We start from the raw sequence: 27,251 nt of genomic DNA on the forward strand, positions 1-27,251 counted from the left end.
GTATCAGCGGCTAAGAGAGTTCAAACAGAGTCAAGAGGCTACTCTGGTCATCACTCTTACACAAGCTTCAGTTAGACATTGCTACCTATCATAACTTGCCAAACGCTAACCAAGACCATTCCAGCCAATCTTGAAGAACACCTAGGGTGTTATAAAATTCTACAATGATTCCGGGCACTAGGGTAGCGTTCCAGAAAACTACAAGCTCCAGATAGGTCCCTGGACCAAATAAGTCCTGAAACCCAGAGGAGCCAACCTCTCCAGAGCATAAACTAGTTCCATCTTCCTACCCCATATTATCAACTGTCCCTTCCAACATGAAAAAGTTAGAATGGGCATAGGCCAAATACCCCTAAAGAGTGGGATAGAAAGATCAAACGTGGTGGTGGAGTTATAAAGAGAAGGTAGGGTTTAACAAATGAGTATGATTGCTGAATCATTATATTGATATTTCTTTTAGTCTCCAGTATCTTAGAGCAGCTAGAAGTAAAAACCTGAAATTGTGGAATTGTAACCCATACCAAACTATGCAATCTGTTATACAACTAATTGTTGTGCTCTGAAATTTATTGTTTTTTTGTATATATGTTATTTTTCACAAAAAAGAAAAAAAAGTCAATTGTGATGATAAAAAAATATTTATTGATTCTAGCCTCCAATATTCTGGAGCAGCTAGAAGGGAAATCTGAGATAATGGAATGGTAGCCCATGACAAACTCTGGGATCTTCCCTGTAACTACTTGTTGAGGAGTGCTTTGAAAACAACTGCTTTTTTCTTTCTTTGCTTTGTACAGATGTTATATCATACAATAAAAAAGTTAAAAATAAAAACATCTATCTGTTGTCACAGTTAGGAGAAGGTTATTATCTTCTCTGAGGGTCCCAGGACTGCTGTGAATGTCATTCTGCAGACAGGAGTGTCTGGAACTATTCCTGAGGTAGAGTTCTCAAGAACAAAGTACAACAGACCGGGAAATAAAAATAATCATGAAAAAATTAAAGGATGATAATACCAAATAATAGCTTGGTACTAATGCTGTATTAGTGGGGTTGAAGAAAACTCCTTAGAAATGGGACCAAACCATAATTCTCTCAGGGAACTGTAAGTTATACAGAAATATACTAAGTGGAAGAGGAAGTAAAATCATTCATGGGACCAATAAATACCCACTGAGTATTTCTGCTCACGAAGGGGGGGACACCGACTTCAGGATGGTTGATGTCTTCTAATGGTTTCTTTCTAAGCCCTTTATATGATCTTACAAGTGACCAAAACAATTTTTCAGTCACTGCTGTTCCCTGGGGTGCCCAACACAATGAGCCCCGTCAGCTGTATCCCCATCAGCTAGGCACACATCCCGTCTAAAGCTGAGGTTTTGTTGTGGCTTTGAAATGGTCTGTTGGCACCCAGACTTGTGAAGCATGTGAATTTATGACATAGCACGTCATGTTCTCCCTCTTAAAATCTTGTGTTTTCATTCAGAGCCTTTGGGAACCGCAGAGTCCAAGCTCAGCAGCTGCTGGGGTTGACTGTGATACGCCTAGAGCCTGGTCTCCAGGCTCACATCACTGGACTCCTCCGGGTGCAGCTCATCTGGGTTCTGACTCAGAGCAGAGCCCTTTAGGCATTTGGCTGAGTAGATAATGCTTATGCTTCTCATCAGGAAAATTCCAGCAATGACTGCAAAATAGCTCCCATAAACTAAAAACTGGAGAAAAACAATCAAATTAATTAGTGTCATGTAAAAACCATCATTTAAGTCATTAATGATGCACGATGCTGCTGGTTTGCTTGGATTGTGGGGAAACTGAGACCCAAAATTCAAACATGGGCTATCTGGATTTCCATAAAATAGTCTTCTCCCACCTTAGAAAAACTAGGTGCAAAAGAGAAACTACAGTGATTAAGAGTCGGCACTTTGGCGGTAGAGTGATTGGGTTCAAATTCTAGCTACTATCATAAACAATGAAAAGCATATAGCCAACTGATCTATGTGTCCATATTTGAAGAATAGTGCAAAGTTACATACCACACTTCCAAAAATGTATTTCAGACACTGAGATACTTCTTACATGCCTTACTCCCCCTTTTTTCAGATTCACATACAAAATTTGGAACTGAGCTAATTTTAGTCCCTTGGTGGAGCAGGGAGGAGTGTACTGGGTCCTGAAGGCACATACCCTTTCCTTGAGGAAATCTCAGTAAACATCAGAGATGGATGGTGAGAGGAAGAAGAGACATATGCAAGTATACAGGTGAGAAGGTTGTAAAAGATAAACCTTGGCCTAGTTGTGTTTATTGCTGGTAACCTACTTGGAGACATCATGCTGGTTAAGGAACTGCTGATTTTTGGATTTGCCAAGGAATTCTTCAAGAAATGTAAATGTTGGTAATTGTGAGATCGAAAAATCTTGGAGAACTTACCTAATAGCCTACAATCCCACCAGTAAGGAGAGAGAAGTATGGCAACTTACCTGGACGCTGATTGGCAGGTTGAGCCCCCTCTGATCCACCACAATCATGGTTAGGATGGTCTGAATCACCAAGGCAATGAAGGTGTTGATTCCAAACACCAGGGCATAGCGCTCCACGCTCAGGTTAACCGCGATCTGAAACCTACCACCACACTCCATCAGAATCATAATAAGAAGGTATATGGTTTGTTTTTCTTTTCATTATAGACCAAATCTGAAGAGAAAGCAGCATTCTCTTGATTATGCTTTTTGACTAAATTTCCACTATTCAGGGACAAAGAAAGGGAGTCCTAAAGTACCCTTAAAGGTTAAATCTTAATAGGTATTAAATTACATGGCAATATAATGCTTCCACAAATTAAACATAAATGTCCTAAGTTCTTATGACTTGAGAATATTGGATGCTATGTGATTTTAGATAGTTTAGAGATGACTTTTTTATGAAAATGCAAGCATTACCCAAGCACAAAGGAAGTTTTGAGTTGTTCATTTTTCTGTCAATTGTTTGAATTATTCTTTGGAAGATCCAAATCATTAGTCGTATGATGGAGTGAATCTTGTAATTAATTTGTTAAGAGTTCTCTATTAGAATGCAGGTGAAGTGTTTGGGTTTTGAATACATTTAAAATGTTACAGGAAAAAAATGTAATCCTCCTTAACATAATACTCACACTAAAAAAAAAAAGAAGTCAGGGCACATGAGTTTGATTATATCAGACAGATATTTCAATTCAAAATAAATAAATTTGCCAAGCACAAGTTTCGTCTACTTTCTTTGATTTATGATCTCCTGAGTCTTAATATTTCTGCATGTATTTCAACTTCTTATCAATATCAAACATTTTCCATGAACAGTTTTTCTGCCATTGGCCTCAGTGGTCGCTGTCGAAATGGGCAAGTTTATGGAACCTGGGAAGGTGGTGCTGGGGCTGGCCGGTCGCTACTCTGGATGTAAAATCATCATGAGACCATTTATGATGATGCCCCAGAATGACCTGCAGCCAGGCTGTGGTGGCTGGAATTGATCATCAGTCCCGAAGACTGACTGCTGCTATTGGGAGAAGAAACTCACCAAGAGATCAAAGATCAAGTCTTTTATGAAAGTTTATAACTACAGCCACCTCATGTACACAAGATACTCCATGGATATTCCCTTGGACAAAATGGCTATCAACAAGGAGGTCTTCAGAGATCCTGCTCTTAGACGCAAGGTCGGGTGCCAGGCCAAGATCAACCTCGAGCAGAGGATACAAGACGGACAAGAGCAAGTTGTTCTTTCAGAAGCGGCAGAGTTAGGTATTTTTTGTTTCAATCATTATGAATGAAAAACAAAAATCAAAAACAAAAACAAGAAACAAAACTTGATAAAATTTCTTTTTTCTTCATTCCTGTTATTTGAAATTTAAATGTTTCTGATTTATTTGGGTTAATATCAAAGTTCACTTCCTGAAGTCAGCTTTGGTCACACTTATATGGAGCCAAATGTTTTCATCACATTATAAAAATAATAATCTCTAGAGTTTAGGGCTTTTATAATTTTTGAAGCTCTTTTTTTTCAGTATCCAACTTTTTAATTTTTTTTTAACTTTTCAGGTAATACTTTGTTTCACACAAAAGTATATGCCTATGATTGCACAAACCAGCAAATGAAATCAGGGATGAAACCTAAATTTAATAATTCAAAATTGGATCATGCTATATCTTGTTATGGAAAACTGCTTAAAATAATCAAAACCTGACAATGTGCCACTGCTTTCAGGTTATAAACCTTCAGGGTTTTTTTCTTGATAACCAACACTTAGTGATATACTGAGAACAAATTGCCTAAATAAAACGAAGTTTAAGTTGCATCTAATTTAATATGAAGTGCTGAACATTTAATCTTGGAGTTGCCTAAAGTCTTTCTCAGAGCAGCCACAGGAGAGGACTGTGGGCTGTGTTGGAGGGAAGGGGTGGGTGAGGACGCTCACACTGCAATGGTGATGAGGAGCATGTAGCCTGACTTGAACATCAAGTAGCCGGCATAGCACGCCCAGATGCTGTCCGTGTAATGCATGAGCAGTAAGGCCCCTGCGTTGACCACCGAGAAGATGGCCAAGGCCAACTCTCCCAGGAGATCCCAGTTGACTTTCACGTAACCCACTGCGAAGGCAGCCACGGCCCCTGGAAAAAACATTAATGAAGATCCAACATCTTGACTCAGCACAGGAGAAAGATCAACATGCTTTCTAAAAACCCAGTGATGTCAGTTAATTAATTCTAAAGATGAATATTAATTTCACAGGAAGAGTTTGTTCCACCTAAAAGTGGATTTATCCTTTTTCTATGTTTCCTATGGCTTCTATCCTTGCTTTCTATTCTTTTGGTCATTCATTTCATGATCACTCTACAGGCCAGGCCCTGTACTATGCAGAGGGGATTGAAAATTTTCAATCATTGTGAGAATAGAAAAAGATACACTAATTGCCGGGCCCTCTTCTTGCTTCTTCATTATGAAAAGTTTTCAATAATGGGTATCAGAATGGGGTACTGGGTCGTTACTTTTATTAATCTTAAATCTTATTTCTAGTCTCCATCTTCATGTTTTCAATACTGTACACATTTCCTGGAAAGCAATGGGTGAAAGGACTTATCCATATTTTAAGATGTTGTGTAATTTACAATGATTAGGGCTGGTAATTATGGTTCCCTTTAACAAAATGATGAAGTATTTATGTTTCAAATTATTGACACTTGATTAATTAAATTTTTGAAATATGATCTAGGAAAGAACTGTGACTATCAAAGAAATTAAACTCTTAATTTTTTTCCCCCAGAAATTGGAATGTAGGAAGAATATTTCAGGGAACCAATTCCAGCTGAATACTGGTTTTCAGAGGGAGACAATCAGAAAGCAGATGCCATAACTGACCTTCTCAAATTTTTTATAAATTAAGGTGGGAATTAATAAATTCCCACTTCCTAGAAAACTTCCTCAAGTTTCATGTAAGTTTTCAAATACCTGTATATAAATGCTTATTGTAGGGTAAACATAAAAGGAAGATTTCCTCTGATGTTAGAAATTTGACTCTCATTTGTCTCCTATTACTTAAATCTTATAGGAAAACTTGCTTGAAAATTTGTGATGTACAGCAGCGAATTGTTAAAGATAGGGTGCTAGGTGAATCAAACATCCTATAAACAGTTTTTGGTAGTATTAGTAATTTCATTTCATAAAGAAAAAAGAATAAAAATTTCCTGCTTATCTATAAGATGCATATGGTCTTTTGATGTTAAAAACATTTTTCTGGATGATGATTTGGAATCTTAGGGACTAGATTAGAATTTAATCAATTGGAGCTTAAACCTGAACTCTTGTATTGCATGTTATAACTACAAATAGCACATTAAATAGAAGTGACTTTAATTCTTAAAAAAAGATTAAAGTGCCCTCTGAACAGCATAAATTTATCATATATGTGCATCCCAGTAGAATATACATGGAGAAGTTAGCACTTCTAGAAATTAACCTTATGGGCATAGCTATGATCTACACATCGATAAAAGGAAGACAAATCATCAGTTATCTACCTCCAAATGTCGCAATGGCTTCTACTGCTCCATTATAGACAGAAGAATTTTGGGAGGGGGCCTTGTAATCCCACAGAATCTGAACATAGTTCAACACCTGGTTGAAACCTGCTGTGGAAAAGGCCCACCACAGGGACCAGTAAAACAGGTGCTTCGAGGAGTAGCACTCCCTCAGATCTCGCAACCACTGCACAAAAACCCTCACGATCACATTGTGTGGGCCAGAGCTGCTCCGCTGGCTGTCACCCAGACTCCCTGACACAGTGAGCATTTCCAAAGTGGGTTTCTCTGAGCAGCCTGGTGCATCAACCTCCTGAGATTCTTCTGCCACTGCAGCTGTGCTTGGTGAGGTCTGCACTTCTTTGCTGGGTTTTGCATGAAAGAACATGCTCTTCTTGGGCATTGGTAGAAAAAGTGAGCAAAGGAAGGCCAGGGCGACAGAGGCCAAGGTCATGACATTGAGGTAGAAGTAAGACACATTGGCCAGGGACACCAGCAGCTGGGCCAGCATGGAGGCCGCCGTGTAGGCCACCAGTGTCACACTCCTGCAGTAGCTGCTCACTCTCTGGTAGTGTTCGGGGCTGACCACGCTGTAGATGTAGGCATAGTAGGCCACCTCGGTGGCGGTGACCACCCCGTAGGAGAACTCGACAGCCTGCATGGCCTTCACCCCTTGGCCAAATAAGAGCAGCAGCCAGGTGACAATGAAGCTGAGGCCCTGTAGGATGATAACTGGTTTGTAGCGGACGTAATCGGTGAGGATGAACACAGGGAGCAGCAGCACTAGGTAGGCATACGTCCAAACCGGGAGGATCTGGTTTGTGATCTGCAATGTTAAAAGGGGGTCATGTGACCACAAAGACCAAAAAGTGAGAAGGGTCTCAGCATGGGACACGACGAGGCTGCATGTGGGTACCCAATATCAAATTCTGTATCCAACTGATGGAAAAGCACAGTAGAAAACTGAGATACAAGGAAACCACTAAGAAAAGACACCCCCCCACCCCATTTCCTAAGAAAGCAAAGAGTTGACGTATATGTGTATCTCAGTAGAATTGTATATTCTGTTATTGTTCTGAGTCATTAAGTTTAAATAGTATTGAAGTTTGAGGATGGTAGTAAAAAACTGTTTAACACTTTTGGTCATGTCAAAAATTTGAACCATTTCATGTCCAGTTATTAACATGCTTGTGAAGATAAGAATAAGTGACCTTGCAGATTTGGAGAATAAGAATAAAAGTTAGTGATGCAAACTAAAAAAAAAAAAAAGAAGAATATGTTAGAGTCTTGAGTTAATCAAGACAGAAAATAATACCTAAAACATAAACCACATAAAAAGATTGATAACTATGGTTACATCAGAATTTAAAGGTTCTGTACAACACACAATACTAAAAAATAAGATTAAAATATAAGCAACATGTATAAAAGTTGACAGGATATACAAAGATTTCTCATGAATCAATAAGAAAAAAACAAACAACTGAAAATAAACAAAGAACACGGATATGTTCATAAAAGAAGAAACCCAAAGGGTCAGTGAACATAAGAAAAGATAATCTATCACGGTAGTGAACAAGAAAGCACAAATAAAGCAACAATAGATTGCCAAGACAGAGAGGGAAGGGGATGTCAGCAGGTAGAGGGATAACTTCCAGGGTTGGTAAAAGGGATGAGAAAATGGTGTCCTCGTTTATTCTCGAATGATACAGCTGGTGTAGCCTTTTCGGAAGAACACTTTGGAAGCATCTAATAAAAAATAAAATGCAGCAAAAAGAAAAAAAAGTTAGTGATGCATTTCATCTCCTTTTTAGCCAGCTTTGCTGGGCTCCCAACGCCTTTTGTCCCTGATCTATTGCTTGACTCTGCCTACTCAATTCTGGCCTCAGTTTAATATAGGGGTCATCTCATAGAGTTAGTTAGATATGCAGAGCCCTCAATTTTCCTAAATGGAAAGATGGAAGAAGTTGCTGATCTTTAGTGTATGATGGGTGAGAACAGCCTTTCTTCTTCTTTTTTTTTTTTTTTTTTTTACATGGACAGGCACCGGGAATCGAACCCCTGTCCTCTGGCATGGTAAGCAAGCATTCTTGCCTGCTGAGCCACCGTGGCCCAGAACAGCCTTTGTTTTTAAAAATATTATTTCTGGGTGGGCCATGGTGGCTTAGCAGGCAGAGTTCTCACCTGCCATGTTGAAGACCTGGATTTGATTCCGGGTGCCTGCTCATGTAAAAAAAAAAAGTTATTGTGTTAAAAAACATAAAACTTTGTATTTTAACCATTTTTAACTACACAATTTAGTGGTGTTAATTACATTCACAAAGCTGTGTTACCATCACCACATCCCATTACCAAACATTTCTATCACCCCCAAACAGAAACTGTGAATCCATTATATTTCCCCTGCCCCCTGTCCCTGGATGCATATTTCATATAAGTGGAACAACACAGGATTTGCCCTTTTGTGCTTCTTTCACTCAACATGATGTCTTCCATGTTGTCATATCTTCAAAGTCCATTCATGTTGTCATATGTATCAAAGCTCCATTCTTTAACAGATGAGTAATATTCCATTATGGCATTATACCATATTTTGTTCATCCATCCATCTGTTTAGGGATACTTGGGCTGTTTTCAAGTGTCTTTTGGTGATAGTGAGTAATGCTGCTATGAACATTGGTATACAAGTATCTGAGTCCATTTTCAATTCTTTCACCTATATACCTGGAATTGCTGGGAAAAGGGTGATTCTATCTGTCATGGCTTCTTGTCTCACTCAAAGTCTAAGTGCTCACCAGAGTCCACAAGGTAAGGCATGATCTGCCTACCTCTTTGACCTCCTCTCCCACCACTTGCCCTCTCAGTCACTCCACTCCAGTCACAACGACCTTCCTGCTGTGTCTCAAATATACCAAGCAAGCTCCCACTTCAGCCCTCACTGTACTCTGCCTGGAACACTCTTCCTCTAGATAATCCACTTGCCTCATTTCCTCCAATTTGCTAAAATCTCTCCTCTTCAAAAAGTCCTTCCCTAACTTCTATCTCACTCTTTGTCTTGCTATCTTCCATGGTATTATGTAATTTATTATTATATTGACTGCCTTCTCCATGGAACTGTAAATGTTGAGAGGTTTGGGACCTTGTCAGTTTGTTCACCAGTATACCCCCTGTGTTTTGAGCAGTGCTAGACACATTGTCAGGGTGCAACAATATTTGTTGAATGGATAAATGAATGAATAGGTATCAACACCCCTAGCACCACCCTTCATCTCCTGCCTCCTCCCCACCCCTCATTAGTTTTAGCAAAGGAGAGAAGAGAATGCTCAATGTCAAGATCCCGTGGGTTTTTTTTTGATGCCCCCAATTTCCCAACATACTGGCTAGGAGCAGGCATTTGATAGCTATGGAGATGGTGGTTACTACAACTTCTAAAGGAGTGAGACTCTAGGGTTCAATGGAAAACAAGTTCCTTGCACGTTTCTTGGGTCAAGGCATAGATGGGGAGACTGAGTCCTGATCCTAGGTGCTAGAGGTTGGGAAGAAAGGGAAACACATTGTGTCAATAGTTTCATGTTGTGGTTACCTGATTCATAGGCAGACAAAACTGGGGCATGCCAAAGGATGAAGTTACATGAGACACGGCCATTTTCATCGTGTGAGTAAGGTAGCTGTTTTCACGTGAGTTTATACTTATTCCTCATGCATTGCTGGTGGAAATGTAAAATGGCACAGTTGGATTGGTGCAGATGGAAAATATCTCTGTGGTACCTCAGAAAGTTAAATATAGAATTACCATATGACCCAGCAATTCCACTCCTACGTATAAATAAATTAAAACATGGACTCAAACAGATGCTGTCATGGTCAGCTTCATGTGTCAACTTGACCAAGTGGTGGTACCTATTTGTCTGGTTGGGCAAGTTCTGGCCTGTCTGTTGCAATGAGGACATTTCATAGAATTAGATCATGATCACATCAGCTGCATCCACAGCTGATTCCATTTGTAATCAGCCAAGGGGAGCGTCTTCTGCAATGAGTGATGCTCAATCTAATCACTGGAAGCCTTTTAAGGAGGATTCAGAAGAGACAGGCTCTCTTCCTGCTTAGGCTGGCAAGCCTCTCCTGTGGAGTTCGTCCAGACCATCCATCAGAATCGTCGGCTTCACAGCTTGCCTTGCAGATTTTGGACTCTGTGTTCCCACAGTCATGTGAGACGCTTTTATAAATTTTATATTTGTGGGTGTTCCCTGTTGATTCTGTTTTTCTAGAGAACCTTAACTAATACATCCTGGTACCAGGAGTGGTTCTTAAGAAACAGAATCTTAAAAATGGGTTTTTATTAATGGCTTTCTACTCTGACTGGGTTCAAAGGCACTAAGAACTCTGATTCCCATAATCAGAATGACACTTCCAATCCATGGAGTGAGTTGGCAAAAGAGATAGTCAAAATATCACCATTCGATTCTCCTAATGCTTTGCTTGTACGAAGCCAGGATCTGAGGGACAATGTTTCTGACACCTTTACAGAGTTTTGTGGAAATAAGAGGTATAGAGACGTTGGCTGGTTGTTGTCAGATACATTGGCTACATTAAAGAGTGAAAGGGATGGGCTTAAGGCTTCAAACGAGAAGCTTGAGTGCCGTTTGGGAGATGTAGACATTTTCATGAGTATCCTGAAGGAAAATCTTATTTCCTGTAGCTGTAGACTTGAGATCTCTGAAAATCAGACTCAGAATCTTATTGTTAGAGTAGCAACTTTACAACATAAACTGAAATCTCAATGTTGCATGATGTCTGCCATTAAAGTGACGGCACTGATTGGAAAGGAGTGGGACCCTGAAAAATGGGATGGTGACATATGGATTGATAATGAAGTCAGGGGTGAGGTTGAAACCCTAGGTCATGCTAAGTCTTCTCTAGATAACCCTATAATAGTTTGCCCTAAGGACACCAGCCACCCCACCTCCAGCCTGTCCTGAGGAGTTGTCCACCCAACCTCCTCCTGAAGCCTTTGGCAGGTCCCTATAAGAGAATCACAATGCAGACCCCTAGAATGATTAATCCTGTTTCACCAGATGAAACTGCAAATGAATGCCCTGAAGCAAATGGCTTGGAAGATATTTCTAATTCTTTTCATGACCCACCCCCACCACCCTTCATTTCTTCCAGACCTATTAAGTTCCAACAGGCCCCTAAAGGTGAGGTACAAAGTATCACACATGAGAAGGTACATTATACTCCAAAAGAACTGTGTGAGTTTTCCAATTTATATAGACAGAAATCAGGGGAATATGTGCAGCAATGGGTTTTAAGGGTGTGGGATAATGTTGGGAGGAATATAAGGCTGGATCAGGCTGAATTTATTCATCTAGGCCCACTAAATAGAGATTCTGCATTCAATGTTATAGCTTGAGGGGTTAGAAAAGGTATTCCCAGTTTGTTTGGATGATTGGTTGAAACATGTATCAAAAGGTGGATGACATTACCTGAGGTTGAAATGCCAGAACTGCCCTGGTAAAATGTAGATGAGGGGATCCAGAGGCTTAGAGAGATTGGAATGTTAGAGTGGATTTATCATGCAAAGACTGCTCTTACACCCCAGGGATGTCCGGAGGATGCACCTTTTACCAGAACAGTGAGAAATAAATTTGTGAGACTAGTGCCATCACCCCTGAAGAGCTCTGTAGTTGCACTTCTCTGTAGGTCAGATATTACTGTAGGAACTGCTGTCACTGAGCTGGAATCCTTAAACACAATGGGGATGATGGGATCCTGATTTGGCAGAAGCCAGGTGGCAGCACTTAATTGCCAAAGACAGGGTAGACGTGGCTATTATAATAGACAGCAAACTCAAAGCAGGCATCAAAATTATATGACTCACAGAGATTTTTGGCATTGGTTAGTAAATCATGGGGTACCCAGAAATACAATAGAAGGGCAGTCTACTAAATTGTTGTTTGAGCTGTATAAACAAAAGAGTTCTAGGTCAAGTGAACAGAAGCCTAACTTGAATTACAAAAACACAGAGCCACAACCCTTAATCAATTTCCAGACTTGAGACAGTTTACAGACCCAGAGCCCCTTGAATGAAGGGGAGGTCAGGTCCCTTTTGGGGAGAACCCTGTTACACTGCCACAAATTTATACTGTTAATCTTCCTCCAAGTCCTCCCCAAGGAGACCGATGGCCTTTTACTAGGGTAACTGTGCACTGGGGAAAAGGAAATGATCAGATATTTCGGGAATTATTAGACATTGGTTCAGAAGTGACATTAATTTCAGGGGACCCAAAATGTCACTCTGGTCTACCAGTCAGAGTGGGGGCTTATGGAGGCCAGGTGATCAATGGAGTTTTAGTTCAGGTCCATCTCACAGTGGGTCCAGTGGGCCCCCAAACCTATTCTGTAGTTATTTTCCCAGTTCCAGAATGTATAATTGGCATAAACATACTGAGCAACTAGCAGAATCCCCACATTGGCTCTCTAACTTGTGCTGTGAGGGCTATTATGGTGGGAAAGGCCAAGTGCAAGCCAGTAGAACTGCCCCTACCTAGCAAAATAGTAAATCAGAAGCAATACTGGATTCCTGGAGGGATTGCAGAGATTATTGCCACTCTTAAGGTTTTGAAGGATGCAGGGGAGGTGATTCCTAGCACATCCTCATTCAACTCTCCTATTTGGCCTGTGCAGAAAAGAGATAGGTCTTGAAGGATGACAGTGGATTATCGTAAGCTCAACCAGGTGGTAACTCCAATTGCAGCTGCTGTTCCAGATGCTTGAGCAAATCAATACATCACCTGGTACTTGGTATGCAGCTATTGATCTGGCAAATGCTTTTTTCTCAATAGCTATTAGTAAGGACCACCAGAAACAGTTTGCTTTTTGTTGGCAAGGTCAGCAATATACTTTCACTGTCCTACCTCAGGGGTATATCAACTCTCCAGCCCTATGTCATAATCTTGTCCACAGGGACTGTGATCGTTTCTCCCTCCCACAAGACCTCACACTGGTCCATTATAATGATGATGTCACATTGATTGGACCTAGTGAGCAAGAAGTAGAAACTACTCTAGACTTACTGGTAAGGCGTTTGTGTGTCAGAGGATGGGAGATAAATCCAACAAAAATACAGGGGTCTTCTACCTCTATGAGATTTCTAGGTGTCCAAGGTGTGGGGCATATTGAGATATACCTTCTAAGGTGAGGGATAAGTTGTTGCATCTGGCCCCTCCTACGACCTAAAAAGAAGCACAACACCTAGTTGGTATCTCTGGATTTTGGTGACAACATATTCATCATTTGAGTGTGATACTATGGCCCATTTATCAAGTGACCAGAAAAACTGCTAATTTTGAGTGGAGGCACGAACAAGTGGAGGTTCTGTGACAGGTCCAGGCTGCTGTACAAGCTGCTCTGCCACGTGGGCCGTATGATCTAGCAGATCCAATGGTGCTGGAAGTGTCAGTGGTAAATAGAGGTGGTGTCTGGAGCCTTTGGCAGGTCCCTATAGGAGAATCACAATGCAGACCCTTAGGATTTTGGAGCAAAGCCTTACCATCTACTGCAGATAACTATTCTCCTTTTGAGAAACAGCTTTTGGTCTGCTACTGGACCTTAGTTGAGACTGAATGCTTAACCATGGACCACCAATTTACCATGAGACCTGAGTTGCCTATCATGAGCTGGGTGTTGTCTGACCCACCAAGCCATAAAGTTGGGGATGCACAGCAGCACTCTGTTGTAAAATGGAAATGGTATATACAAGATAGGGCCAGAGCAGATCCTGAAGACACAAGTAAGTTACATGAAGAAGTGGCCCAAATGCCCATGGTCCTTCTCTTTCCCAGACCAGAGCTATGGCCTCTTGGGGAGTTCCTTACAGTGAATTGACTGAGGAAGAGAAAATTTGGGCCTGGTTTACAGGTGGTTCAGCACGATATGCAGGTACTACCTGAAAGTGGACAGCTGCAGCACTACAACCTCTTTTTGGGGTGTCCTTGAAGGACCGTGGTAAGGGAAAATCCTCCCAGTGGGCATAACTTTGAGCAGTGCACCTGGTTGTTCATTTTGCATGGGAGGAAAACTGACCAGAGGTGCATTTATATACTGACTCATGGGCTATTGCTAATGATTTGGCCAGATGGTCTGGGACTTGAAACGACCCTAATTGGAAAATTGGTCACAAAGAGGTCTGGGGAAGAAGCATGTGGACAGACCTTTCTGAGTGGGCTAAAAACATGAACATGTTTGCGTCCCATGTGATTGAGCACCAGAGGGTGACTCCAGCAGAGGATGGTTTTCATAATCAAATGAACAACATGACCCATTATGTGGACACCAGGCAGCCTCTTTCCACAGCAACTCCTGTCATTGCCCAATGGGCTCATCAACAAAGTGGTCATGGTGGTAGGGATGGAGGTTATGCATGGGATGAGCTACATGGACTTCCACTCACCAAGGCTGACTTGGCTACAGCCACTGTTGAGTGCCCAATCTGCCAGCAACAGAGACCCACACTCAGCCTGTAATATGGCACCATTCCCCAAGGGACCAGCCAGCTACATGGTGGCAGGTTGATTACATTGGCCCACTCCCTTCATGGAAGGAGCAGTGATTTGTTCTAACTGGAATAGACACATATTCTGGATATAGGTTTGCTTTCCCTGCACGCATTGCTTCTGCCAAAACTACCATCTGTGGGCTTACAGAATGCCTTATCCATCATCATGGTATTCTGCACATGTGCATTGCTTCTGATCAAGGAACACACTTCACAGCAAATGAAGTGCAGGAATGGGTGCATGCTCATATAATTCTCTGGTCTTACCATGTTCCTTATCATCCAGAAGCAGCTGGATTGATAGGACAGTGGAATGGCCTTTTGAAAACTCAATTACAGTGCCAACTAGGTGGCAATACCTGGAAAGGCTGGGGTAATGTTCTCCAGGAAGCTGTATATGCTCTGAATCAGCATCCACTGTATGGTGCTGTTTCTCCCATAGCCAGGATCCATGAGTCCAGGAACCAAGGAGTGAAAATGGGAGTGGCACCACTCACTATTACCCCTAGTGATCCACTAGGAAAATTTTTGCTTCCTGTCCCTGTGACCCTGAGCTCTCCTGGTCTACAGGTTTTAGTTCCAAAACGGGGAGTGCTTCCATCAGGAGAAACAACAAGCATTCCACTGAATTAGAATCTAAGACTGCCACCTGGTCACTTTGGGCTACTCATGCCCCTGGATCAACGAGCCGAGAAAGAGACTGTATTATTATCTGGGGTGATTGACTCTGACTATCAGGGGAAAATAGGACTGCAACTATACAATGGAGGTAAAGAAGAGTTTTCTTGGAATATAGGAGATCCCCTTGGGCATTTTTTAGTACTACCATGCCCTGTGATTAAAATCAATGGAAAACTGCAACAACCCAATACAGGCAGGACTACCAATGGGTCTGAAACTTCAGGAATGAAGGTTTGGGTCACCCCACCAGGCAAAGAACCACGGCCAGCAGAAGTGCTTGCTGAGGATAAAGGGAACATGGAATGAGTAGTGGAAGGTAGTGATAAATATGAACTACGACCATGTGATCAGTTACAGAAATGAGGAATGTGATGCTGTTTTGTTCCTGTTATATTATTTAAGTCCTAAGATATCAAGTTTAAGAATGAATATTACCCAAGAACTTGCAGCTTGTTCTGGAGAGAGTTTCTGTGTTTCCAATTATATGCAGGACAGTGGAGTATTGTTAGGTGAAAGAAAAAAATATGTGTTTTAATGTTTTTTATTTAGAAATTAGGTATGGATTAAGGTACATATAGCTGTCAAGTTGACAAGGGGTGGACTGTCATGGTCAGCTTCATGTGTCAACTTGACTAAGTGGTGGTACCTGTTTGTCTGGTTGGGCAAGTGCTGGCCTGTCTGTTGCAATGAGGACATTTCATAGAATTAGATCATGATCATGTCAGCTGCATCCACAGCTGATTCCATTTGTAATCAGCCAAAGGGAGTGTCTTCTGCAATGAGTGATGCTCAATCTAATCACTGGAAGCCTTTTAAGGAGGATTCAGAAAAGACAGGCTCTCTTCCTGCTTAGGCTGGCAAGCCTCTCCTGTGGAGTTCGTCCAGACCCTCCATCGGAATCATCGGCTTCACAGCCTGCCCTGCAGATTTTGGACTCTGCGTTTCTGCGGTCACGTGAAACACTTTTATAAAGTTTATATTTGCGAGTGTTTCCTGTTGATTCTGTTTCTTCAGAGAACCCTAACTAATACAGATGCTTTTACACCAGTGTCATAGCAACTATATTCTCAAAAGCCATTAGGTAGATGCAACTTAAGTGTCCATTAACAGATAACCAGATAAACAAAATGTGGTTTATATGTACAGTAGGATATAATTCATCTGTAAAAGGAATGAAGACCTGATACATGCTATAACATGGAGGAATCTTGAAAACTAAGTGGAAGAATCCAAACAAATAATCCAGACAAATATTGGATGATTCTACTTGTATGAAATATCTAAAATTGGCAAATTCACAGACAGAAAATAGATTAGAGGTTACCATGGGACTGGGGAAATGGCAAATGGGAAGTCAATGCTTAATGAGTAGAGTTTCTGTTTGGACAATGATGATGGTAACATGATGTGAGTGCAATTAACACCACTAAATTGCACATGCAAAAATGGTTAAAATGGAAAATCATATGTTATATGCCTGTTACAACAATATAATTTAAAAAAATTAAGTAAATAACAGTATAGATAGTTAATGGATGCAGGAGGAATTGTGATGGTGGTTCACAGGTGACTAAAGTTTGGGAAACATTGAGTTAGAGGAGAGCAGACTTTCAAATCACCAAACCTTCCTTCATGTTTGACTTTTAAAAGAGCCGTCCCTAGGTGTGTTCAGACACATGAACATGCCTTTCTGTCCTTGCCACTTCACTGAAGAAACAAGCACCAGATATGGATAGGTGAATCTACTCCATTCAACATTTTCATAGGTGTGGCTGAGATACTGAACCCAGCACAGAGTACTTCCCCAGCCTGGCCAGGACATTTTCTTGTTGCATTTGTCATAAGTTAAAGAGGCAGATCTATGTAGTAAGAGCATTTTGGGGTGGGGGTGGGGGGTTGTCCTTGTGGAGAAAGAGTGAAACATTGGGAAATACAGCTGTTAATGCTTCACCAGACAGTAAATAGTTTTCCAAAAATGACCAAGTGAAATTGTTGTCCTACAGAAATACTACAATCCTCAATCATGTCCTGTTTACACTTCAGCAGCCTGTAAGTTTGTTATAAAGGACTAGATTAAGTGCTTGGCAGTGATTTGATTTTAGGATTAGTATTCTAGAATCAATGGAGACCTGACATGTTCCCGAGCACTAAGACTAATGTTAGGATTCTATAAAAACACCTTTGAGGGCGGGCAACCGTGGCTCAGTGGCAGAGTTCTTGCCTGCATGCCGGAGACCCAGGTTAGCTTCCCAGTGCCTACCCATGCAAAAGAAAAACAAAAAACAAATAAAACAACAACAACACCTTTGAGTGCTTTAGCTGCCTGTTTTTGTGAGTCTAATGAGGGAAAATAGAACAGTTCTATTTCATGTGTTTCCCATATTGCAAGTTGAAAGATGCCCTGCCAATCTGCTTTCTCAAGTCCCGTAGATATTAAGCCACATTCCCACAAGCATGTAGATAAACTTACCTCTGAGCTCGTCAGGTTTTTGTTTGGTCCAGATAAATATGGGATTAGGAATGGTTCTGAGGGTCTCATCATGGAGAAAAATCCAAATAAGCAAAGGATCACAGTGGGATAAATCCAAGAATAGCTCTGTGAGCTCCGGAAACAATCCATGCCTGATCGAATGGAAACAAAGCAAAAATTAACTGGTAGATATTTCTGGCATATTGGATATAATGAAAAGTCAATTATTTCTGAGTATTTTATGCAAAGATAGAGTTTTACCCCTCAATAGCTGGAATGAAAGGTGAATGATGAATAATGCTCCCAATATGCCTGAGTTGAGCCAGTCAAATGCTTCATTGTCAATGAACATTTTATCCATGATTGTGGGGTTAGAGACATACTTTGGCACTTTCCATCACTAACATGTAATGAGTATCTACTAATAAGCAATAGATGATGGGCCAAAGAAGAATATTCCCATGAAGGTGTTATAAAATAAAACACTGATTAGTGAATAATTGGTGTACCTGAGGTAGAAAAACTAGTTCGTCTAGGGTGTCAAAGCCAAAGTAAATTTATCTTGAACACAGACTGAGTTGAACAAACCTTCTATCTCCCCACTACATTAAAGAAAAAAATATTTAATTAGAGAAGTTTGAGGTTCACAGAAGAATCATGTAAAGATATAGCTTTCTTATGTCCCCCCTTTTCTAACACTTTGCATTGTTGTGTGCCGACTTCATTTGTGGGGGGTGGGGGTGGTACATGGGCCACGAACTGAACCCAGGTCTCCTGCATGGCAGGAACCACCTGTGCACCCTCTGACTTCATTTTTTTTTTTTGCATGGGCAGGCACCAGGAATCGAATCTGGGTCTCTGGCATGGCAGGCAAGAACTCTGCCACTGAGCCACCATCGCACTGCCCCCTCTGACTTCATCTTGACATTCCAAATGACAGAAATTCATAACACATTTGTCTCTCTATTAGGCTCTCCCTTGCTTAGCACTGTGCTTTGCACACAATGGGCATCCAAGAAATGTCCTGATTTATAAAAAGAATTTAAAGAAAAAAGTTCCTTGGTTTCTATGATTTAAAATTAATTTTGGTGAATTAATATCAATTCAACAGACCAAATCCCTCTTTTCCATGCATTGTAATCAAGCAGGCCTTGGCTATTTACTAAAAGCAGAAATAACCGCATTATTGTATAACCGCATTTTTTTCACCCACACGGTATGGGGGAATGGAAAGAGTAATTGCAATGAGAAGAAATTGGAGTTTCAATGTGGGCATGCTTGAGTTTAAATCCTTCAGTTGGTTGACCTGGGGTTAATTTTCCATTTTTCTAAAACTTGAATTTTCTCATCTAGAAAACGGGACAAATAATACCTACATTCATGTGGACTGATTGTGAGACTTACATCCCCTATTTCAGGAATGATCACCTTCCAGGCAGCCTATGGAAACAGGACAGCAGTACCCACTGCCTCTGCACTGGCAGTGAGGACAAAATAAATGGCTCAGCTATGAGCAAGGCAGCTGGGCTGTGCAGTTTGACAGCCACTAGCTCATTAGTAGAAACGAATTAGTTAATATTTGCAAATTAAAATGTAAGTACACACATTAAAATGTAAACGTAGTGCACATTAAAATGTAAGTACACACTTACCTAGACAAGGAGGTCAGTAATAATTTACACCAAACGCTGTCCAGAGTGAGGACAGAAACTGTATAAAAACATCCACACTAAATATTATGGCTTTTCTATATAGAGTCTTCCAGCAGCAATTATGGTTTGAAAGTGGGTCAGAGAGGGGGCAGGTGAAGCTTACCCCAGAAGACCTGGGTGGAATTCCAAGCACCCCAGGGGAGGAGCTTTGGGAGGGGCTGGGAATGGCCTGCTGGATTACACCATGTCTGCCACCAGCTCTATAAGTTAAATGAAGTAAACACTGCTTACCTTTATATCAACAAAGTCCTGGATAAAGCTGAGCTGACACAAAGGCCTACAGGATTTGGGAGCTGGATGACAGCAGTAGTGAGCAATGCTGACAATGTGGAAATTTTGCCAAGAGCAAATTGAGGTTTACTGTCCACAACCCACTCACTCAGCCCAGGGACAAGGGGATTTATCTTCTTTCCTGCTGGGATTTGCTGGGCCTCCTTTCTCTGTTATTAATGTTCTTGCAGAAAAGACTGACCTGGATAGGCAACTCTAAAGGGTGGGTCATCTATGGAGGGTGGTCTTCAAGGCTTCTGGGCTGATCAAAGCCCCTGGATCATCCATCCCCGCCTATCCCTATTGTTCTCAAACTGCTGCACAATTGGATTTAGCTGGGGAGCTCAAGAGGGAAAAAATGCAGATCCTACTGTAATTGTAGAAACTGGCTTACGAAACATAAACACTGTCCGCATTGCTGGTCCCTGGCTCGTTGAGGGCTGGGTGGATTTCCTAGCTGAGGAGGTCTCTTAGTGGATCAGATCCCTGCACTACCCTTGTAGCTGAGAAATCAGGACCTAAGGGATGATTTTGATTACTGAATTGTTATATAAATATTCCTATTTGCTTTCTGGTATATTGGAGTAAACAGGGAAATACCTGAAATCTCTGAACTGTAATCCAGCTCTCTGATGATTGTATAGCCCTTATCTCCTGCCCCTGTGATTGTAAAAACTTTGTGACTAACCTTCATTTGTGCCTAGGTATCGAGTTTTTCAACTTTAGAGTCTTGTAATCACTAAAGACAGCCTCTAATGGCTGTTAATGAAGAGTCTTGGGTCTGCCCAGAACTAATCCACCCCAAGTCTCAAACTATCTTGATGACCGAAACTGCATTTAACCTAAGTGGGCCCACCTGACATGTGCAGTAGCTTAGCCTTAAACCTACAAGCCACCTATACCCCATTCTATCATTTCCTTTCATACATTTGGTGACTAAGCATGAAATCAATCTAATGATTAGATCACCAAAAATTACATCATCTGGGGCCATGGTGCCTATTATACTATGCCCTGCCCATCTTTTCTCTGTTAGATGAACCACCCAAATTACTGCAGTTCAGGGAGACAGATTCTGGGTTGTCAGGCTGTCTCCCACCATGTGTGCAGTAATAAACTCTTTCTCTCTGTAACCCAGGTGTCTTAGGACTTGGTTATTGAGTGAAGGGAGCAGAAGAATCCACAGTCTATGTCAGGTAACACTCTCTCCACTCACCCACCCAGTTAAAAGAAGGTGGGATTTAGGAGAGTAGTTAGAATCCCCAGTCTGAACCCAGTTTCTACCCAGCCCTCCTCCCTATTGATCAGAACCCTCAATCTGCATTTGAAAATACTATCTCAAAACACTGAGCAACACAAACCAATCACAAACCTCACACCCTCTGAAGTCAGGAGGACAGCCTGGCAAGAGAAGAACTGGCAAATGATTTCACTCCCAAACCCAAAGCCTTTTAGAAAAATAATGTTTGGGCCAGCATCTTGTACATTTTCTTAAAAGCCTACATTTCAAGTTTTCTGCACTGCCAGGTTCAAGCTCCTTAGTGCATTTACAAGCCAAAGTTACCTGAAAACTGGAATATTTGCTTATAACTGATATCAGAGTATTGTATCCAATTAAACCTTTAAATCCACTAATTATTGCTAAAATAGGAGAGAACATAAGTTTGGGAAACCATTACTATAAAGCAAAGGACTACAGCCAGCTTAAGGCAAGACAAGCAAGCGCAGAGGAAGGAACAAGAGAGGGATCCCAGAGAATTGTCTGAGAAGCTTGGGTAGTTTCACCAATTAATTTCTAGGGAGTTATTTTGAGTTGTGATTTCCTCTTATTTAAATTAGTATAACATAGCATACATTCTAGTACTATAGGCTTTTAGAAAGAAATGAGGAAAGTTCTTTGTGATGTAGGGATTTGGCAAATATTTCACTTAAATGACAGAAGGATTAACTTTGAAATAAAGGTACAGCAATTTCTATATTGCTCTTGGGAATGTCAAACAGTATAACCTCTTTGGTAAACCGTTCGGCACTCTGTACAAGGAATTTCATAGCAGTTGTGCTCATAATAGTGAACAAATGGGAGGCAATGGAAATGCCATTAAATGGTGAGTGGATAAACCATATGCAAATTAAAAAAATGGAATACTAATCGACAAAGAGAAATGAACTACTGATACACGTAACAACTCAAAAACATTACCTCGTGTCAAAGACTTCAACACAAAAATGTAGGACTCCCTTTACAGATGAAATCCTAATACAAGACACACTAATTTACATCAATGGAAACTGGATCTCATCTGGGGTGAGAGGTGGGGGAGGGGCTGGCTGGAAAGGTCCACAAGGGAACTTTGTGGGGTTCATGAAACAACTCCATTGTCTTGAGTGGTGTTTACAATGATACAACACTCAAACTGTTACCTTAAGATTTATACTTTATAGCATATGTAAATTATACTTCCATTTAAAGAAATTAAATTCTACCCTCCATCCCAGAAAGCATTTCAACCACGTACAACTCCCCACAATCCTGAACTTGTCCGATTGTTGCCATGACTGCAGTTTTCCCAAATTCCACTCCAAGGCAAGCTCTCTTATTTATTCTGGGAACAGGAGGAGCTTTGAACCTGGGCCTGTCCCAGAAAATCTAGAATGGTGACAGTGCACATGAATCAAAACTAGGATATGCTGCCAAACCTAGCAAGTTGGCCCCAAATTAAATTCTTCAAGTAATAGAACCATCGTGTGCGCCTTGGTGAGAAGAGATGCCGACTCAGCCCCGCTGCCTTGCTCTCCCTCCCTCTGCAGGGTGCCAGGGAGTCAGGGGGCTGAACATAGGCACGGGTTTCCTCCCCCACCCATACCTTTCCAGGTCCAGGTGTGGCTTCCTGTCTTAACAGTCAAGTTCTGCTCCTTCCTGTGGCAGCCTCTGGGAACTCAGCCAGGGCCCTTTCCTCTCAGCTGGCCTCTGCCTTCCCCTCCCACTGCAGGACCTTCTCCTTCAGGCTGGAGCTGGCAAGAGCGAGGTTTTATATACGGAAGCCCTCTTCCTTCTCAGCCGCCTTCTTTGTAACCCAATTAAATAGTTAGACACCAAGATTCAGACCTTTCTGAGATGAATGGGGAGGTTACCTAATAATAAAAAAAAACGCTTCTTTTGAAGGCTTTAAAGAAATCTTGTACTGAATGGTTTGGAATCTCAGAAACCATAGAGTTAGAAGTAAGTCAGTCACCCACCCACAATTTTTAACATCAGCCCTCACTCAGGGAATCTTTTCTGCAATGAAGCACTCCACCCAACTTCTAGGCGTTAAATACCCAGGCCAGAGTGGTTCAGCTTTTGGTGAAAATCTTTTGAAGGGTGGATACATGCTTCAGATTCCATTTCTTCATTCCTTTTTATTTATCATGAAGTACTTATCCCCACCAAGGTTATATTTATTCTTTGGGTGTCTCTGACTAGATCTGCCTCATTTTAGTGGCAGCAGGCAGATGTGCTGACCCAAAATGGGAAAGCCAGTGTGGACAGCTGAGATGGACAGTCAGATGCCAGGACCATGGCCAGCCATGGAAATTCACCATGGGCAGCTGATCAAATGCTCTGGGATAGAGAAAAAACTGTGCTTTGTTTTGTAATTGAGAAATTAGGATTTAGGATATAAGGGATGATTTGATTGCTAAATCACTTATATAGATACTCCTTTTTGCTTTCTGGTGTATTGGAGTAGACAGAGGGAAATACCTGAAATCTCTACATTGTAATCCTGCTGCCTTGATCTCTGATAGTGATTGTATAGCCTTTATCTTGTGGCTTTGTGATGTAAAACCTTGTGACTAGCCTATGCATTTATCCAGTTTTTCAACTTTAAAGTCTTGTGATCACTAAAGACAGCCCCAATGTGTATTAATGAAGGGTCTTAGGTCAGCCCAGAACTAACCCACCCCACATCCAAAATTATCTTGATAACCTAGAACGGATCTAATCAAAGTGGGCCTGCCTGATGTTTGCAATAGTTTAGACTTTAACCTACAGGTCACCTATATACCTCATTACAGTACTAAGAATCACGCCCATCATGTTAGGGCTACCATTTTCTTACATATGTTTTGTGACTGAGCCTGTCATTGATCTGCACAGGCTCAATAATGAAATCACCTTTAATTACATCATCTGGGGTCACTGTGCTCATTATCCTAAAACCTGCCCATGTGTTAATTCTATAAAACTATCAAAATTAGTGCAGTTCGGGAGACAGGTTTTGGCTGATAGACCATTTGATCGCCTGCTACCCGCCTAGTGATAAACTTTTTCTCTCTTTGAAACTCCAGTGCCTTAGGAATTGGTCATTTGAGTGCCTAGGGCAAAAGAATCCACCGCCTTTGCACTGCCCTTGTCCTGTAATAGTTTCAGTTATTTTAAACTCTTTAATTTGTAGAGAAGATAGCAACGGGAAATAATTTTTGACTATAGACATGTAAATGAATTATATCTATCCAAGGGACAGCCTTTTTCTTCCCTTTTCACTGGATAAACTGGTTTTGCCTACAGTTGCACATAAATTTCAATATTCATGATCTAGAAATGTGCCCACTCTTTGTTTTCTTCTTTAATCAGGATGTAACAACCTTAGCAGTTTGCTCATTAATGAGCAAATTAAAGGGTGTTCATTTTTATATCTCTATGAGAACATGACAAGACCCTTTTCCAAAAATTATCTTTAAACGTTGCTTGCAATTTATTCGGCATCTAGCATATCTAAATAACCTCGAATTTGTTCCTTTGGATCTAAATCATTTGCCAAAAGTTGGTAGATTACCGAACCAGCTGTACTATTTTGACATCTGTGTGTCCACCCTCCCAGCCTTAGGCCTGCTGGTTTTTTCTCTCCAGGTTGGGTTGGCAGTGGCCAGAGTGGCCCAGTGGAAAGAGCAGGACTTTGGAGTCCGAGGTCCCTGCCCCCCTGGCTCCATGCCTGCCTGTGGACCTGGACCATGTGCTCATCTCCTCCAAGACTCTTCTTAAAATGTGGATGATCACCCCACCTCTCCAGGCTTTGCTGGGAGGTGTCCAATCTGGCTCTTGGCACATAATGGGAGCTCAACAGAGCTTCCTTCCCACCCTTCGCATTGCCATCACATGTGCCAAATTCACCCAGAATTAACAGCTGGGAACGAGCAGCCCAGTAGTCCTAATTTCAGAAAGGTGCGCAGTCAGTCATTTCCCCTAAACTGCTAAGAGCAGCTGAACAAAGAAATTCCTCTTTGAATATTTATGCTTGAAAAGCATTTACGGTTACCCAGCCAGGAAAATCCATTGTTGGTTGCAGACAGAAAATAATTAGTAATTGGGTTATTTGCAGTTAAGATGAAGAAAAGAAAAGCATATTTGGACAGGTTTTGGTTTATTTAAAATATGTGTCTCCATGAAAAAACACCTTCTGCCTTAGGAGACGCCAGTGTGTTCTGATATTAGTAGGAGCACAATATTTAAGTCATTCATTTCCCGGCCCTGTGCGCATCCCTCCACCACCACCCACCACCCCCGAAAAACTTAAGTGAGAATATTTTCAGTGAACATTATTTTCCTTCTCTCTCGTCAATCCTCAGGTGCTACACAGGTTTAAACCTACTGTAAGTTATACCAGTAGCGCTGATTTGCTGTCTACATGTTATCTAGGTGAATTAGGAGGGACAAAGTCCCTTTTCTTTCTTCTCTTGGACCTGGTGTTGGGACATTGTGATAAGGTATCTTTTCAGTGAACATCATGGTCTCGGGCTCTATGGGTGCTGGCACTTGAGCAGGAGTCGGTCTTATTTAATCTGCTTTTCCAGATGGCCGGGAACGAGAACCACAGCCACGCCCACCTGCGGGTCTCCGCGCCGTGGCCAGGTGGGGCGCTGAGCGCAGCTGGCAGCCTGCCCACTTCCCCCGCGAGTGCGGGCGGCGGCCTCGGGCCTCCCGGGCTCCTGAGCTCACGCGGGGCGCGTCGGACCCGGCCGGCCGCGCTGCAGCCCAGGACCCGCTCTGCCCCGGCCCGGGAGCCAGATGGGGAGAGGGGGGAGAGCCGCACCCGGGGAAAGCCGGAGCTTCTCCACTCTGCACCTCCCGCCGCGTCCTTACCTAGAGGCAGGGGGCTCTGCTCCCAACCTGCTCACACCCCCGGAGGAAATACCTCGGGGACCAGCGCCCTCGTCGGACCGAGATGCCGGGTGCTAAGGGGCGGGGCGGGAACTGGCTCCCTTCGTTAGCATATGCTAATTCAATCTGGAGGCTGAAATCCGAGGGCGGTGGACTGGATTCTTTCCGAGCAAAAACAATAAATTTGGAACCTACGTGGAGCAACTTTAAGTAATAGGGTGACACTCAACATCAACGTAATTCAGCAGGGTGAAATAAAGTCAATGCCGATTATTTATTCATTTACAAATTTATCTTTCCTATAAATCCATTTATTTCTTCAAAAACCTTATGAGAAAGCTACTTCAATGATCCCCATTCTGCAAATGAAGTGAGGCATAAAGATGTAAGATCAGTAAATAAAGAAGAATGAATTAAAATCAGCAAAGTGGCTCCAGAGCCATTGCTTATAATCACTGTGTACTTTTTTTAAATGACGGTGAAGGGGGGCTCTTTTCTAGCGTTTGGGAATATTCTAATGCAAATATGTATTTTATAGTAATCATATGATATATATAATATATTAAAATAACAATTTTTTAAGCAGAGCTTTTTTTTAAATTAGAAAAGTTGTAGGTTTACAGAGAAATCATACAGAAAATACAGAGTTCCTATATCCCCCCATTATACATGTAGCACAGCATTACTATGCTATATTTGTTACAACTGAGGAAATAATATTATTATAATTGCACTATTAGCTATAGTCTATGGTTTGCATTAGGGTTCCCTGTTTGTGCTATACAATCCTACATTTGTTTTTAAAATTTTAAGCTAAGCTTTTTTATAAATTTCAGATTTTATTTATTGCTTAATTGAGTGAGAATCATCTCTTCAGTTTAAATTAATTTTCCTTAGCTATGAAATGATTATTTCACCTCCTTGGCCAGGGGATCAGGAGATATCAATAGACAAGGTAAGATAAAGAGGTGGAAGTGAAGATATATTATTATGTTGTCCCACTGAACTGGGGCAAATAGTCTTTTCAATAAATGGGCAAGGGAGAACTGGATATCAATAGCCAAAAGAATGAAAGAGGACCCTTACCTCACACCCTATACAAAAATTAACTCAAAATGGATCAAAGACCTAAATATACAAACAGTACCATAAAACTCCTAGAATAAAATCTTCAAGACCTAGAATAAAAGGTAGCTTCCTAAACTTTACATCCAAAGTATAAGCAATGAAAGAAAAAAAAAATAGATATTTGGAAACTCCTTAAAGTCAAATACTTTCATGCCTTGAAAGACTGTCAAAAAGGTGGAGAGTCAGACAACTCAATGGGAGAAAATATTTGGAAACCACGTATCAGATAAAGATTTGATATCTTGTGTA

The 27,251-nt window shown here is 41.4% G+C and overlaps 1 protein-coding gene and 1 pseudogene across 2 annotated transcripts; one reads left to right on the forward strand and one right to left on the reverse strand.

The window, feature by feature from the left end:
- Positions 1 to 633: 633 nt before the first annotated feature.
- LOC143678180 (thiamine transporter 2-like) lies at positions 634 to 25,954 on the reverse strand. 2 transcript variants are annotated; one of them, XM_077155339.1, is made up of 6 exons: positions 25,857 to 25,954; positions 17,754 to 17,905; positions 6,046 to 6,871; positions 4,446 to 4,638; positions 2,476 to 2,617; positions 634 to 1,709 (listed from the first exon to the last, which is right to left on the reverse strand). In XM_077155339.1, the coding sequence occupies exons 2-6, from the start codon at positions 17,901 to 17,903 to the stop codon at positions 1,542 to 1,544; spliced, it is 1,479 nt and encodes a 492-aa protein (XP_077011454.1). In that variant the 5' UTR covers positions 17,904 to 17,905; positions 25,857 to 25,954; the 3' UTR covers positions 634 to 1,541. The 2 variants fall into 2 exon arrangements, with proteins under 2 accessions (XP_077011454.1, XP_077011455.1); XM_077155340.1 differs by lacking the exon at positions 25,857 to 25,954 and adding an exon at positions 22,600 to 22,750.
- LOC143678181 (large ribosomal subunit protein eL27 pseudogene) lies at positions 3,366 to 3,839 on the forward strand (annotated as a pseudogene).
- Positions 25,955 to 27,251: the final 1,297 nt, after the last annotated feature.

The sequence above is a fragment of the Tamandua tetradactyla genome, chromosome 3, assembly GCF_023851605.1.
Source record: "Tamandua tetradactyla isolate mTamTet1 chromosome 3, mTamTet1.pri, whole genome shotgun sequence".
Lineage (NCBI taxonomy): Eukaryota > Metazoa > Chordata > Mammalia > Pilosa > Myrmecophagidae > Tamandua > Tamandua tetradactyla.